The following is a 17388-nucleotide window of genomic DNA, read 5'->3' on the forward strand; positions in this document are numbered from 1 at the left end:
TACTCGGATAATGAGGCTATTTTCCACTCGAAACAAATGGTCCTGAGTGCAAATGGGGCATATGATCATACTTATTGAGGCAATCACTTAAAATTAAAATCAACACAAGTAAGCAAGTAAACAAGTAAACACACAAGTCCATGTAACGAATTGTAGTTTTGTAATGACTCGACAAACCATTGAGTAAATAGGATACATATGCTAGCCCCAAAAGTAATAAAAGCGTTAAAAAGGGGGTAAAAGAAACTCACATCGAAATCGAAGATAACTTGAAATATAAACCGAAAGCACAATAACGAAATTGAAGCAACCGAACATCTCGAACTATAAATAAAATAAATACAAAAATTTAAAGAATAGCTAATGGGATAACAAAAGTTAATTATTTGTATAAATTTGCCGGGGAAAATATTATTTTATTATAGTTTTTACAAATTTTAAGGCATTTGATAATATTTTATGTTTTAACGGAATTTAAATGGTTTAATATTATTTTAATATGATTTGATTAATAACTTATTATTAATGAGAGAACTTTAATATTTATGGAATACAAATTTTTTATTGGATTTGTTTCATTATCGCTTACAATGTTTTAGCATATTTGAAGTCAACGAAAAGAATTATAATATTAACAAAAAGGTATTTAATATTTTAATAATTCGAGTTTTACGAACTTTAACGGATGAGAAAAAGTTGGGTTTTGGTTGAAAATGCTAAAATTAATTTTATAGTAAATTTATCTATCTTAAAAATATTTTTATTTAATTTTTAATGATTTTTAATAATTTAATTTGACTTAACTAATATTGACAAAATGATTAGAATAATAAACAAAAAATTAGGCCATACCCGGGTCTCCAGGACCAAAGTCACATGGATTACCAACTGAGCCAACATGTTATTCAGTTTAAGAATAGAAAGAAATGCATATATGTTAAACCTCCTGTTCATCTCTAATTCTTCAAACCCTAGAAATCTAATCTGATGATTTGGTTCCATGAACATTACGCTAATGTTAGGGGTTTTGTTTGTTGGTTAAAGACGATTATAAACCATGTTTTAATTACCTGGAATTGTGCCGGATTTAAGGTGAACGACGAGTTAGCAAGAAAACGGTATTCGACGACTTACTTCGTGATTACAGGGTGTTTGATTGGTGATTTTGATGGTTGGGACAGGTTTAGATGTGCAAGGTGCTATTTATAATCGCAATTGAAGAGTTTTGTGTTTATTTATCGTTAATGCGATTTTATCAAAAAAAAAACGGTGGGTTACGGGATTAATTCTCCCATTATTAGCCGTTAATACGACTTTTGAACGATGACTATGAGTTGTCGTCATGGTCTAATGTGTTTATGATTCGTTAAATGAAATAAAACGCGAGTTTAATGATGATTAAGGTTGGCCGAACTTTTGCGTTGCCGGAATAACAGTGGGGGTGACGGGATTTTTTTTGGGGGGGGGGGGGGGGGGGGTATTTGATATTATTGTTTTAAAACAATTTACACAACAGCTAGGGGTGTGCAAATTTTGGATAGGACCGAAAAAACCCGACAACCGACCCGAAAAAGACCCGAAACCGATAGTACCGAGCCTAACCTATGTAGTTCAGTCAGCCATCGGTCCTCTGGTTTAGCAAATCTCGGTTTCGGTCTCAGGTTCGGTTATGGATTGGAAAACTACATGATACTCGAACTGAATCGAAGAAAGATGGTTCCTGGGGTTAAGAATCGATTTTGTTTTCTTATATTTGACTTTGATAACTAGTTTCGTTCATCTTTCTTGTGTTACCATTTTACAAACCTAATAAAGTGTGATTTTCTTCTTAGTTTTCTTCATCGGCGACTAGTGAAGTGGAAAAAAAGAAAAAAAAAGAAGTGACACACACACACAAACACACACACAGGTTTTCAAAGTATGACACAAATACAACTCTTGTAGCATAAGATACAACCAGTTAAAACACTTTGGTTTGGGTTTTGAACCTTTTGATCTGGAAAAGTATATTATAATTACTTTTCAAATTGTAACACAATATACAACTCATTTAACATAGGGTACAAACTGTTTGAGCTCTTTGGCTTGAGTTTTAAACCTTTTAATCTGAAAAACGGTATTTATAATATATATATATTTAAAAAATAATTAAGTGATCTTATATGTATAAGACACTCTTTATGAAAAAGTTTCATTTATGTTTTGTCATTATCCAATATTACTATTATATACTACGGGGAAAGTTAACGTACAAATGAAATTAGCGTACTAATTATGAGAATCAAGTAGAGTAATTATATATACAAGTAGAGTAATTATGTAATTATATCATAGAGTAATTATAATTACTCTATGATATAATTACATAATTACTCTACTTGTATATATAAAAACTCTACTTGATTATCACAATTAGCACGTTAATTTCATTTGTATTTGATCCAAACCCTATATGTTATTAGCAGATATATAGATGAAAACCATTCTTACTTTACCATATTCGATGGCCATCTTCTTCATTTACTCCATTACATATCTCAAACACCACCTGTTGCAAATATCAACTCCGGTTACCGGAATAAATTCCGGCACGCATATTTTCACTATTTTCCTTTTATCTTAACGTCTCTTCTGCAACAATTTAAGAGGACCAAATGTTTTTACCGCGCCGCCGCCATTTCTTCTGGCTGGATTTTTTTCCGATTACTTGCTTCAGTTTCTCTCCTTGCTTTAAATTCGGCCCGGATATAACCCGAAAACCAACGTGCCGAAACTGAATGGGCCATCAGAGGTCCTGTCGTCGGTCTCAGATTTTCAAGAAATTCGGTTCCCGGGTCAGGTCGGGTTCATGCCGGGTCAGTCCGGTTAATTCAAAATGATTAGCCCTAACAATAGCCCCTCCATGTTTCGAGGTTCTTTTAAATTTGGAATTTAAACTATATTTACAAATTAGACCTTTAACTTTAATAGGTTATAAATAAAGTTTGAATACTTAGGTAATTTTGTTATATCATACTCGTATTGTTTGAAGATAGTTTAACTAAGAAATTAAATCTTGGAATTTCGTGAATTGGACAAATGAATAGAAAATGACTAGCGATAAACGTAAATCATCGAGATTGAAATATTAATGATGCACGAAACACAAGAATATAGAAACGACACGTCAGGTCGGTTTAACGAACGTAAATGCAAATTCAAATAAACATTTACGACTGTTACATGAAACGAAACTTGAGAATATTATAATACATATTATATATATATATATATTTACAAACAATAATCGAAGATTCGAAATTGGTCGGGTTTTCGGGTTTGAAAAATAACGAATTTTACAGAATTCACAACTTTTAGAAATTTCGTCCCGAAATTAAAATAAAAATAAAATTTAAAAGAAAACAATTCATACTCGGAGTTTTTAACAACTTTTATATACATAATTAAATAAAAAGAATAACGTCGATCTTTGAATGATCCGAAAGACGTCACAAATGGGAATATGACAAGGGCACTTATATATAGGATGTACCAACGGAGTATCCATCATGCCCTTATCATATTGCATTTGTCCCGTCTTTCAAAATCATCCCAGGTTTCGAGTTATTGCACACAACGTACATATTATGTCTTCAATGCGAGGACTTGGATAATTACGTGTCGACCCATAATTATCTTTATCATCGAATGGTCCACATAATCCGTCCCATTGTGTGGGTTTTAAGACATAAACAATAAAACAATAAACTTTTATCGTTGGATGGTCCACATAATCCGTCCCATTGTCAGTCTCGGACATTGAGGCGGCAACTGGACACGAATTCGGTCGGTTTCGGCTACGCTTGTTATGGTACTAGAGCTAGAAAAGGAAAAAAATATAAAAATTGAGTGGACAAGTGGAGTGGTGTCAACCCGTAAACTCGGGCGTTGGTAAAACTGAGCATTGTCGGTCCCGGAGGTTGAGGGGTCGAGTCTATGTGAGTCGGGTCGGTTTTCGTCACGTTCGTTATGATATCGGAATTAAAACAAACAAAAGAAAACACAAAATTATCATTCGGTCAACTTCCATTAGGGATGAGCTCGTTATGGTACCGATACTGACTGGTACCGATCCCGAAAATCGGAAATATTTGGCACGGGTATTTTGTGCAAAGTTCAGGAAATAACGGTACCGCACTGAACCGTACCGGTACCGATTCGGTACCGAATTCGGCACCGATACCGGTATCAGTACCGAAAATGCCCATCCCTAGCTTCCATTATGTTCGTTACGGTACCAAACGGAAAAAAAATAAACCAAAATAAAAAAATAAACAAAATTGTATGGATAAGTAAGGTGCCGCCAAGTGGCACAATGACAGCTTAGCGGCACCAAACTTGTAGTTTATATATATTAGATAATAAATGTTGAGTGTAACTTGTCGTACATTGCAACAGATCGATGTGACTGGGTCAAGTGATGCAAATTCGATGTATTAAACATATAAGCCTATATACTTTTTGTAATTGTTGATGAATGATGACTAGTCAATTGCTAGTTGTGAATACAAGACCGCCTTCCAAAACCAAAAGATAGTTGGACAATAGTTAAAGTTGGTCTAGCAGAATAATCATACAACATATGGCGTTACAACTTACAACAGTCACTAATAAACATGCCTATTTAAGTGATTGGATCTACTGCAATGCGATGTCGGCAACTACTAGCCTTTTATTGGCTTCCTTTAAACCAATTACCAACCACCTTTCCCTTTGCATCACATAAACATTAAAAGAGAATCATGATACTGCAAAAATATTACTGTTATATTCGAGGAAAGATGCATATTTACAATCAACTCTGGCTATAATGGTTGAAAAATCTACCTTCTACCAAGTGAGAATTGAACCCATTACCTTACTTTTAAAATGTTTGTGGTTTACCAACTCAAGTAAAGAGAATTGATGGTAACCTTCTCTTTTTCTTAATTGGTAAAGATTCAAAACCTTTCATTTTTAATACAAATACAAAATATTCTTACTAATCTATGTATTTTAGAAAATTATTTATATGTTATTATACATATTATTCAGTTTAACTTTTTTGTTGTATTTTTTTAACCACCAGTGTATCATACGGGCCATATCCTAGTAAATATAAGTATTTTTATTGGGTATTAACTTATGCTGTGTAAATATACAAGTTTGCCCAAATAATAATAAAAAAATAAAACTTTTTTCTAACTGAAGTACAAGGTAAGTTAGTAGTTTGCAAATTTTTAAAAAAAGAGGATTTGATTGAATTATGAGGAAATTTCATTGAGCCAATTCATAAGAACTTTTCCATGGGCAACAAAACACCCAACATTCCTTCTGTCAATCTTCAAGGGGCTCTTCATTTGCAACATCATCTCTTTAACCAACCTTTTAACAGGCGACTCACCTCTAACGACACTGTGTTTCCCTGTGCCGCACACGACCACAACATTATCTGGAATCATGTGATTCTTTGTTGCATACGTCACACGAAGATGATCAAACCATTGTAATAGAATCAAGTATGCAGAACCCAAATGCATCCCGTGCAAGTCAAGCTTAAGTTCTGAAGAAGTCAACTCCATTGACTCAGCCAAAACCAAAGGCTCAACCAATTCATGAATCAAAGTAGATTCATCATGGTTTAAGTTTTGAAGCAATGCTTTTAACTAGGTGGGTTTGATCCCTTTTGGTTGTTCTAAGGTTGACATTAATGTATGACAATGGTTCAAAACCGAATTATATGTTCTAATCGAAAACGGGATTTTGGAGTTTTTCATTCTTTGAAGCCATAAAACCATTTGTTTTAGTTCATTATGAGATCCTAATGAAGAAAGCACCATATTTGCACAAACCACATCTAATTCAAAACCTTCATCCTCCATCAAACCTACAACTCTCTTCATATCATCAAACAACCCCACTCGTCCATACGCATAACTCAATGATCGATACTCAAACACAGATGGTCTAATCCCATTATTCTTCATCTCTACCATCATATGTGCAGCTTCATGCGGCAAATTAATCACAGATAAACTACCGATTAACGATTCATAAGATCGTTTCTTAATGTAAATTGATGATGAATGTGACTGAAGTCGCTTGATGTATTCATATGAATCAAATATCCCTTGCTTTGATTGGTGCTTTGAATGTGAATCCATTAGGTTACAATAAAAGTTACAAAGGTCTCGTTCTCGTGTTAATAGTTTTGTTTCTGCTTCTGAAACTAGGGTTTGTGCTTCATCAAATCTTTGATGTTTGTATAGTGAAGCAATTACATCAGCCGTCAGTTTAGCATTCCAGTTAAACCATAATGTTCTGCTAATTTCCATGTATAACTGCAAGTATATACAGCAACTTTATACATAGATCTTATGATGAATCATGTTCATGATTATACAACCATGCAACTGCACAGGTTCTCCTAATTGAAATTGAATAAACTGAAGATCTAGGCTTTATCAATTCAAATTTTGCAGAACAACAACAGCATTTGGTTATTTGCAGAGTGATGCTTAAATCATGTGAATCGTAAAAAGCTCTCGAGCTACTCGAGATCCGATTGATAAAAACTCGGATCGAACCGAAGCTTTTTCAAGTTCGATCCGAGCCCGAGCCTCAAATAAGGCTCATGTAGTTATCGAGCTGATGTCATGGACCAAATATTTGAAGACCGAATTGCCTAGATTATGCTTAACACTTGGGTTTTGCTGGGCACGGCCTCAACGAGAAAGGAGGCATACAAGCCTTGTACTACTTGCACGGCGATCGCATCAATGGTCGCAAGCCATATGAAGTCCGAGACAAGCCCAACAAACCCAAGCATTAAGCAAAATCTAAGCAATTTGATCTTCAAACATTTGGTCCGTGACACTTAGCTCGAGCTTTGTATGGGAAGCTCATTTAGGCTCATCAAGCCCAAACGAACCTTGTGTGCATCTATTTCATACTTTTATGTATTAATTTCACACCACATTCCCGTTTTAAGAAAAAAGTAAATATTTCACAATACATAGCCGAGCTTAGACTCATTTAAGGTTTATTCTCAAAATATATACAATAAACAAACATGTATATAAATTAATTAAGAAATAATAAACAAGCCAAACCGAGGTGTTACCGGAAATGCTAGAGGAGAGAGACGAGAGAATGAGGTAGCGTTATTATTGGGAGAGACGAGGTGAGAAATGGCATCGAGAGCTACGGATTTGGAGGATGATGCTACGAATCTCAGAATTAACCTAGCCGGATCGTCACTAGTACTAGCGACTGATGTCAGAAACCTCTGCCCTTGTTTACTCACTGATGCACTAACTTCCGGTGATATACAAGTTCGTAAGGCGGAACGGTGATCAATGTACGGCGGAAAAGCCACTCGGAGACCGCCGCCCGTCGTCGCCATATTAAAAAAATAAAAATAAATGTTTATCCACACTACTCGTCTTATATTGTTTTGACTTTTCAGTCAATTCATTTATTTATTTATTTGTTTTTAGTTCATTCACTCTAGTGCTTGGTTAAATTTACACCACTTAGCAAAAGAATACAGGGTGAGACCACCATGAAGCTTCGTTTAGTTCATCGGTATTGGTTTACTCCGAGACACTACCACCACTTCGATGCTAGACGTAGGCTTGTAATTTCGGTTTGGTGAAACCGAATGGAATTGGAGATGGTAAAACAATTGGTTTGTGTGGAGTCGGTTTGGGCAATGGGTTTGCATATTAATCAGGTGGCGATCAAAGATGCTTGGCATTTCGGCAAGGTACTCTTATTCCAATTATTTTGAGAGATTTAATAGAAGAATAAGACAAATATATAATGTATATCAAAATTGAATAAAGCAAATCCCAAAATCTAATCCAATAAATAGATTTAGAAATTTTCGATAGTACCTGTGAAGAACGTTAGCCAAATGAAAGTAAAAGGGAAATTCAAATGGTGAAGTTAAAAACATGGTGGCTTTATACGTGGCAAAAAAGAGAATACAATGGTCTGACACAACAATTAAAAAGCAACAGTTGGCATATATTAATGAGAAAACAAAAGGAAATTACATGGGTCAAAAGAGTCAACATATACTTTCACATGGGTTAAATATGCATGTAAGAAACTTGAACTGTAGCGGTAAGTTTTCTTTAATATATAGGTAAATTGTATGAATTACGGTTTGTTTATTGTTTAGTTAGTATAAAGAACAAGGAAACGTTAATTTACCTCCCAAAAGCAAAGCATTATGAGAAGAAAGAATAGGGAGAAAGATATCTATATTTTGTAATCAAGTATGTACCACATGTATTTAAAAATATACAATTTCAGAAGACTTGGTGCATCAGGGGTTGTACCTTCTGCTTGAAAGGTGTTTCTTGCTTTGTAAGGTTGTTATTCTCTTTACTTTATGTCAGAATCCATATTGTTCACCATTTTTCGCTTTGATCAAGTTTTCCCTCTCTCTCTTTGATTTTGTCAACTCTTGCTTACTTCTTTCTTTTCGACGATTCCGTCAGTCTGCCGGGTTCCGTTTAGGCGACCACGCACAACGATGGCGATGGTGATTGTTTATATCGTTGGATAGCATCTGTGTGTTGTTTTTGGGTTTCATTTAGGAACCCTAGGCAACAACGCAAGATGCTGGTAGAAACGTTGATCGTTTATGGCGACCAGACCATCTCAGGCCACTGGTAACCGTCCCCGATCTCTCACCGGCTGTTGCCGTATGTGGCGGTTGCGTTGGTGTTGTGCACCAATGGTGTCGGTGGTCTGGCAGTCTGTTGTCGTTGGTGATTGTCGGTATTTAGACCTTTTCCGACCAACTGTTGTCGGGTATCTATGGCAGCAGTGGTTCGTGATTGTAAGTTGGTGTTTTACCGACGGTGAATTTGGGTCAGTTTGAATGATAAATGCTGTGATGATCACGAATCTGAGCCAATGTGATTCTATCTTTGATTACTGTCTTTGAAGCTTCAGTTGGACGGAACCATGGAGTCAATTACTTTCTTTACATGGTATCTTAAGATTTGTTCTTTTTTCTACTTTGGTTATTATAAACCCTAGAAAACCCGAAATTATTTGTTTCACTGTCATGTTTATGCACTTGAGTTACATTGATAGATTTTGAGTTTTATTGGGTTCACTGGAGCGTGGTGGAGGAGTCTCAGCTGGCAGTGATGGGTGGCACCGATAATTATGTGAATGCGAAAGGGCATGCTGTGGTGAAGACGTTTCAGGGTACGTACAAACCAAGAAAATGATGATGGCATCGAGACACTACTTCAGTTTTACGTGTATCTACATACCAGTGCGATCATAATTGTTGAATTTGGCAAGTATCCCATATGGGTGTAATATGTTAAATATGATCTAACTCCCCTTTAAAATTTCACCCCTTTGCTAATATTAGATATTGTTACGCAGGCAAGCACGCTGGTTCGTGTAGACGCAAGTAGTTGAACTACCTACATGCTACTCAAAGGTCTGAATGAACCATGTTTACTTTAGTACTTTTGTTGCTTTTATAATCATAATGTATTTTTTATTTATGGCATATCAATTATCTTGAGGCAAGTCAATCAGATTGTGTAATCGTGTTGCTGATGCAAACCAATTGAGCAGAAAGCCTGATTTGAAGTTTGGACATTATAGTTTGGTAAGTGCTTTGTTACTTCGGTTTTGATAATAATTTTATAAAAATCACATGCTTGCATTCTTAAAGAGTTTGCAAGATGTTTGAATAACGGACCATATTATGGTGTGGCTCAAAACCAATTTGGCAGTCACTACTTGAGTTCATCTAGAGTATTTCTGTCTAATGTTTTAGTTTCGCAGTTTAATACGACACCATTGCCAAATGTTTCACTTTTTATCTTTCTGGAAATTAAAATAGTTACACACTCACACTTGGCAATTATAGTGTGCTTTATTTGGAGTTTTACTTCATATCTGCAAATTGTGAATTGAAAATTTCCACACGTAATGCAACAGGGTGCAGAGTGAGGGTGTATACTGCTGCACATGGGATTATAAGGGTTTCAACCAACTCTTCATTTGGGGACAACAAAGTTATAAGGTTCTTATTATCTTATTTTGTAGTGTAAGTGGTTAATAATTAATACTTTTGGTGGCTATATTGTAAGTTCGTTAATGAATAAAAGTCAAGCAAGTTTCTAATCAAGAGGTTTATGATGATGTTCAACAAGAGGCGGAAAATTATGACATATTTACATTTTTTATATTTCTTCACCATTTGTAGATGGTTTACTAGAGGTGTCAAGGTGGCCGGGTCGAGTAATGGGGTGAAAATGAATTTGGTATTTAGAAGTAATTTTTTTCTTGACCATTTGTATATGGTCTACTAGAGGTGTCAAGGTGGCCGAGTCTGGTAACGGGGTGAAAATGAATTCGGGTTTGATTGGGATATTCTTGGCATGGGATGAAACTGAAGTAGTGTCTCGATGCCATCATCATTTTCTTGGTTTGTACTTGCAGCTTTAGACCATCTACATAAGTTTAATATTTGTATTAGTTTAAAAAAATAAATATTTACAGCTTTAGACCATCTTTTGAAGGGAAAAAGTAACTCACTTATTTTGATTATGTTCAGTTTATGACGAAGAAAGTTTTGGAATTTTTTTTAATTTCATGCCGCCAACTAAAAGATATTAAAAAAAACAACTATACTGTATTTTAATACATTACTATATATGCATTTTAATTTAATAGGATCGGGCCATGTTCGTTCAATTTGTTTTGGATCACATTCAGACTACCTATTGGTCATAAATTGATACAAAGTGAAATTGACTGTCAAAAGTAAAGGCTCGCCTACGGGTTAGTTTGCTATAAAAGTAAAGTTTCGTATACGGGTCAGTTTGCTGCTGTCATACATGTCAATCGGGCTAATTGATTTTGGAATTTTGTCTGTGAAAAGTCAACTGGGCTGTTTGTGACGGAAACTGGGTCAAACTATGTCTGGTTATTTTCTCATACGCTCCCTGCAACGCGCGGGGTTCTGTTAACTAGTTGATCAGTATATAATGGGGGTATATATAGAAAATGGAAACTCGTGAACAAAGTATAATTTATTTTAGGTGTTAGATTTTTTTAACATCTTTAAACTTTGTCACCCAATATGGGATTTGATCCCTCAACCCTTATCAAACACCTTGATACCACTAGGTCAAATATTGTTTGGCCTATATTAGTATATGATAACCATGATAATATATATTTATTACAAATATACATAATCATTTATTTAACTTAGTTAAGTTATTTATGACTTGTATCCTAGTTAGATCAACGTGCGTAGTAACTATGTTCTTCCTACAATTGGTTGGATTTATGAGTAAATTTAAAACGACTAGAGGCGCAAACGAGCCGAGCCGAGCCTGAGCTCGACTAGGCTTGAGCTCGGCTCGTTTAACTTGTACAGGGCTCGAGCTCGAGCTCGGCTCGTTTCGAGCTCTATTTTCAAAGCTCGAGCTCGGCTCGTGAGTAGATTTTCAAGCTCGGGCTCGGCTCGTTTACTATATATCAATTATTTTTTTATATAATTATAATAATTTATATTTTTTTATTATAAATTTATGTATAAAATAATATTTATTATATAGTTATTTTTAATTATTTTTTCATAACATTATATATATTAAAATAATTGTTAAATATATATTTTAAAAAATTATATAAATGGCAAGCTCGTTTAGGCTCGCGAGCCGGCTCGAGCTCGATAAGTGAAGCTCGGGCTCGAGCTCGTTTATTAAACGAGCTTACTTTTAGGCTTGAGCTTGGGCTCGGGCTCGATTAAGCTCGGCTCGATCGAGCTTTTTAACGAGCCGATCTCGAGTAGCTCGCGAGCAGCTCGGCTCGTTTGTACCCCTAAAAACGACTCTGAGAACATGGGCTGTCAAATACAGATTTAACCCTCTAACTGATCAAACTAATTTAAAATGCAAAAGGAAACTTTAGGTCTTAAATCACATTTTTTAGAGAGATTGCAATACGAGAAGGTAAAAACAATTGATCAAAGAGTTGGTAAACAAGTGATCTACACTAAGTCCATGAAGGCACAATTAACCATTTCATCTTACTTATATAAACCTCAACCTGATCATCTGCAAATCCTCAAAGCCTCCGTTCCTTTCTCATGTTCCGCTTTACAAATTTTGAATAAACTTTTGTGGAGCATGATGGGACGCATTGATGTCAAAACTTGTTTTACGAGTGGAATGCGTTGCATCCTCGACCACTTGAGTTGATCGAATGCATGAGCACATGTTGCTATTGGCGATGTAGGTCTATGGTTCCCGTTTGCTAACTCAGTTAGGAGCACCCCATGTGGAAGGAACACGAGCGGGAGTAGCAGCCATAGGCATGCTCCGGATGTTGATATCAAGTGGATACGTTCGGTATTCGATGTCTAGTTCTTTAAAGATTCGATTCATCTCCTCAATAACCTTGCCTCTTCTCGTTAATCTTTCGGTTATATCTTGATGGTTCATTTTGTGTTGCACCCAAACCGATAACTTTTGCGTATTTAGATCATACATGTCCATTGGTAACACGATGGGACCCGGGTACCAATGATCCTTATTGCTCTCAACAAAGCTACATAGCATTGATAATACAATTAGTTCAACCGACCAAATACACAAGATAATTAAATTATAGTTGCCCAAGGCCTCTTGGCCTAGTGACATTAGGTATTTGTCTCCGTTAAAGTAATGCGGGTTCCGAGTCCCACAAAATGGGCATCAGATGGATTTTAAGAGTAGCATAGGGTGTATGTTTGCCGTTAAAAAAATAAATTATCATTTCAATATTTAATGTATAAGTTAACAAAAATCAAATCGTTAGAAAAAAAATAGTGCTGCACAACCCGTATTGAATGTTAGCTGTTTTATACACTTAACCATCAGTCTAAATGAATTTTTTTTTAAAGGTAAAATGCGAAGTCACACCTGAGGATTCGTTGTTTAATAAGAGCGAGCTTGTCTACTGGGGTGTTGACATGAATTAAAAAGTCGATTGTATCTGTCATATCTGGACTACGATAGTAGTTGCCAATAGACCTTGTCGCAAGAGTACTATTAGGAAAATAAATTTTTTGATTGTCCCCTCTAAGAAAAATCGTGTTCATGATATTCATCTCTTCAACAATCATCTGAAATGGAAGTTAAATGTTCAAGAGTTAATATGTAAAATATACAAACAGGCTTAATATAGAATAATAAATATATCTTTAGATTAATCAGATTAGATAAAACCTTAAAAATAGTTTATTATTGGAGATTTAATTTAATACTGTTATAATATGGTTTGTAATCATTTAGTTTAATATTCATTTCTCCAAATCTGGATACCTGAACTCCATCAATCTCACAACGATCCCCAACATCAAAAGGGTGAATCACAAACAAGAAGATGATGGACTCGAATATGGTCTTGCAAGTATTCCCGAATATAAATGCCACCACAACAAATTGAGAGCTAATAAGAACTAGAACTTTTGTAGTCGCGATGTTTAGGATCACAAGACAAATGGCTATTATGACGAGTGCAACTAACACATTCACCATCCGATGTAGTTTGTTGACCGCGGTTTTTGTATCGTTTAGTGTCAAAGCTAGTGCTTTTCGTTCTCGGAAAACACTAACCTGTAATAATCAAATTAAACTTAGTGATATATCCTTCTAAATTAGTAATACTTGTTCTTAAGATTTTGTTCTCTTATTGCCAATTCTTACCACCCAATTCTTCAAGGCATGCTTCCCTATTCTTTCATCCTCGGGTGATGCTACTATCAAAGACATGGTTTTCACAGCTTCATCTTCTCTCAAAAACCGCATTAAATCATCCAAATAGATGAACCTGAGAAACAATATTCAATTTCCATACTTTATTTCTAAGCATGTTCTTGTACGAATATACAGTTTGCTACACCTATGGCGAGCTCAAGGAAACCTGACAACGGTTTTCTGAGTTCGCTGGTGTAGCAAACGAGCGTGGCTGGAGTTTGCTACTAAAAAACGAGCAAACTCCCTTCTGACTTCTTATCATTTAGGAAATTCTATGCAGAGTTGATCATGAGAGTTACTGCCGCTTTGACTAGCTTCTTGATCGAGTTCGCTCATATTCATAGTGAACTACCTATTTGTACAACTTACACCGGACACCTTCAATGGGTTAAGGAACTTACTTGGATCGGCGTCTCACAACATTCATGAATATGTTCCTCGCAGCACGTTTTGCTTCAATCTCACTTCGGATTTCCGTCCCAGGTTCATCATAGTATGTACCTTGCAAGTGCTCATCCAAAGTTGTCAGTGATCCGTGGCGAATAATCTTCATCAACCTCTTCATATTCCACGCCGAAACATTCTCATGATTCAACCTATGCAAATGATCGATTGATATCCCTTGATCTCTCCCGTCGTGTTTCTTCGAACACCCCAAATTCCTATGCACCCTTCCACTTGCGATTCGCGCACTACCCCTTCCTTTAAACGAATGACCACCCATTTCTGAAAGTTTAGATAGACTCTTTTCTAACATTTGAGTATTATGAATCTCTACCACTTGATTATTATGAATCTCCACCAATGGCGGCCCGGATAACGTCTCGATTACATACTGATTAAACAATGCATCTTGGATTCGATCAAAGAACTTGTTCACATGAAATGAAGATGCAAGAACTTTAACTATTAGAGTCTTGATCAGCCACAATGTGGTTGCAATCAACATGCAAACCATGAACTTGTTGATCACCTCCAAAAGTGGGATATGAAGGGCTTCCACAGTTTCATTAAATATGGAATTCCAAGCAATTAAAACCCAACATAACCATATACAATTCTGGACCGGTGTTCTAACTCCATACACAAAGTACAAAAGCCTTTTCCTCAAAAGGAAGTTCCTTTCAATGAAGAACACCGCGATCCTGACACACCAACCCGAAACCAACCTCCCACATATCAAAACCAGGATCAAAAGTTCCCATTGCCACATGAACAAACCCCGAAAAGATCGTTGTTTCCAATTTGGAAATCTCATAGTGCAAACCAAAGATGCTAAGATTAAAATAAGACTTATCCATTGAATAACAGTCATGCAATCTATCTTATTGTTCTTCAAATCACCAGGGTTATCATCATCAAATAAAGACTCGTCCTCATCGTCGTTTTCCATCCGCCCGGAGCCACGCACCATCCCACCCTGAGGAGGCGTGTAGCCCCCAGGTCTATGGTATGGGCTCGAATATGGAGCCTCCGGAGGATCCATCAATCTTGATTGTTGAGTTTTAGTTCTCACCAAACTCGATCTCCTTTGAAAGGAAGTGCATTTCAAAACCTCACCGGAGGCTTCATTATCCGGAACATAGCTTAAGTTACTTGGAACTCGTCTGCTTAAATTACTTGGAACTTGTCTTTGACGTTGTTGATTGAGCAACCGGTGTTCATCTTCATAGTTTTCGTCATCCTCGGACGAGGATTCCTTACCATCGTCGTTTTCAAAAGATTGTATCGAATCAGAAACCATATTATTATCAACTACACCTCTAACTGGACTATCAGAAGCCATATTCGAAAAACTGAATCCTTGGTGGGTAAGGGTGGGATCATTCTCGGGTTCTTTATCCTTCTCGTTACCATCAATCTTGATGATGACATCGTGTTGTTCATGTGGTTCTGATGATTTCTTCAATGGGGAAGGATTATTATCCATTAATGTAGAACCTTAATAATCACTTGGAAGACAATTCAGAAGAGAATGAATTGTTGGAGTTTATATACAATCTAATTAATGATTGTTTGAACAGAAATGCTGGTTCGAAATGATTAGAACGGGCAAATCCAGAGCAATATATATAATATTTCTGCTAATTAATTACATGAAATATACATTCATACAATTGATATTGCTCTGGATTCAACCATTCTGGGAATGGTTTTTACATCAAAATAAGGATTTGGCTTTAGTTTTATTTAAGATATAGAATGATGATTCAAAGGTTTGGGAAAACCAGAATTTTTATTTGGAAGTGGTTGGTTGTTATAAACCACAGGTTAAGCACCATCTCCGATTGTCTCGCGATTACGATCAATATATATATATAGAAGTGAACATTCAAGAATATATATGTTTGTTGAATTATTCATGTTATATTGTAAGGTATTATATGAATATGAGATGTAATTAACTCTTTAAATCTCTTTTTGAATAAAGTTTTAAACATATTAAAAAAATTAAAACAGAAAACAAATAAAACATGACATAAAAGGAAAGAAGAAATGACTTATGGAGTTATGGACATTACCAATCTCTTCGTTGACTCTTTGAATCAATCTCCGGGCGACTTCACCTATGGTTTCCTTGCCTGCCAGTCGCGCTTAATTTGTCGATAGACAGCCGCTGATCATGATGAGGGAGATTGCAGTCATTGAGGTTTTGTTTTATATGAAAATGTATGGGATTAGATTTAATTTGTTTAATCTGGTTCACATCGAACGAATCACACTTAACCACTAAACCTCACGGTACTACTTCGCTATCGGTCACCCATGAGTATTTAGCCTTGCAAGGTGTTCCTTGCTGATTCACACGGGATTCCACATGCCCCCATGCTACTCGGGTCAGAGCGTAAGCTAGTGATGCTTTCGGCTACTGGACTTTCGCCATCTAGGGTGCAGCATTCTACTGCTTCGCCTAGCAGCACGACGATTGTATTGCTCTCCCACAACCCCGTTTTCACGGTTTAGGCTACTCCCATTTCGCTCGCCGCTACTACGAAAATCGCTTTTGCTTTCTTTTCCCCTGGCTACTAAGATGTTTCAGTTCACCAGGTTGTCTCTTGTCTGCCCATGGATTCAGCAGCAATTTGAAAGGTTAACCTATTCGGGAATCTCCGGATTTATGCTTATTTTCAACTCCCCGAAGCATTTTGTCGCTTACTACGCCCTTCCTCATCTCTGGGTGCCTAGGTATCCACCGTAAGTCTTTCCTCGTTTGAACCTCGCCCTTCATTTGAAGGCTATGCCATCTTAAGGTGTTGCTAAATGGATGGATCTTATCAACATCCATGAATGATAAATCATAGATCGAACCGCCGAATCGGAAAAATTGGGTGCTATCCTATAGCCTTGTATCGGCTAAGTTCACGAGTTGGAGATAAGCGGACTCGAACCGCTGACATCCGCCGCAGGGTAAACCACCGCCTCTCAGGTCCCCGACTGATTCTACATAGAGGCCAACGATAGAAAATAACTCCCCCCCTGAACACAGCTTACAACTTTCATCGTACTGTGCTCTCACTCAAAAGGTTCAAAAGGTGTTGAGTTGGAATCACATTCTAACTAAAGATTGGGT

At 36.3% G+C, this 17388-nt stretch overlaps 1 protein-coding gene and 1 pseudogene across 2 annotated transcripts; both read right to left on the reverse strand.

The window, feature by feature from the left end:
• Positions 1–5229: 5229 nt before the first annotated feature.
• On the reverse strand, positions 5230–7423 carry LOC143612626 (pentatricopeptide repeat-containing protein At2g17033 pseudogene; annotated as a pseudogene). Its single transcript, XR_013149973.1, has 2 exons — positions 7142–7423; positions 5230–6359 (listed from the first exon to the last, which is right to left on the reverse strand). The product of XR_013149973.1 is annotated as a pentatricopeptide repeat-containing protein At2g17033 pseudogene (transcript).
• Positions 7424–12338: 4915 nt separating this feature from the next.
• LOC143612627 (mechanosensitive ion channel protein 6-like) lies at positions 12339–15747 on the reverse strand. Its single transcript, XM_077086566.1, has 5 exons — positions 14219–15747; positions 13767–13890; positions 13383–13676; positions 12981–13183; positions 12339–12627 (listed from the first exon to the last, which is right to left on the reverse strand). Exons 1-5 carry the CDS (start codon positions 15745–15747, stop codon positions 12339–12341), a joined length of 2439 nt encoding a protein of 812 aa, XP_076942681.1.
• Positions 15748–17388: the final 1641 nt, after the last annotated feature.

The sequence above is a fragment of the Bidens hawaiensis genome, unplaced genomic scaffold (genome assembly GCF_021521415.1).
Source record: "Bidens hawaiensis isolate Kalapana, Puna unplaced genomic scaffold, B.hawaiensis_p1.1 tig00035085_1, whole genome shotgun sequence".
Lineage (NCBI taxonomy): Eukaryota > Viridiplantae > Streptophyta > Magnoliopsida > Asterales > Asteraceae > Bidens > Bidens hawaiensis.

Bases quoted from the DNA above. Each gene is read 5' to 3' on its own strand.
- LOC143612627 (XM_077086566.1), bottom strand. From the start codon at position 15,747: ATGGATAATAATCCTTCCCCATTGAAGAAATCATCAGAACCACATGAA. The intron at 13,891-14,218 runs GTAAGTTCCTTA...ATTGTTTCTCAG, and splicing joins GTTGTGAGACGCCGATCCAA to GTTCATCTATTTGGATGATT. The intron at 13,184-13,382 runs GTATCCAGATTT...CTTCCATTTCAG, and splicing joins GTGAGATTGATGGAGTTCAG to ATGATTGTTGAAGAGATGAA.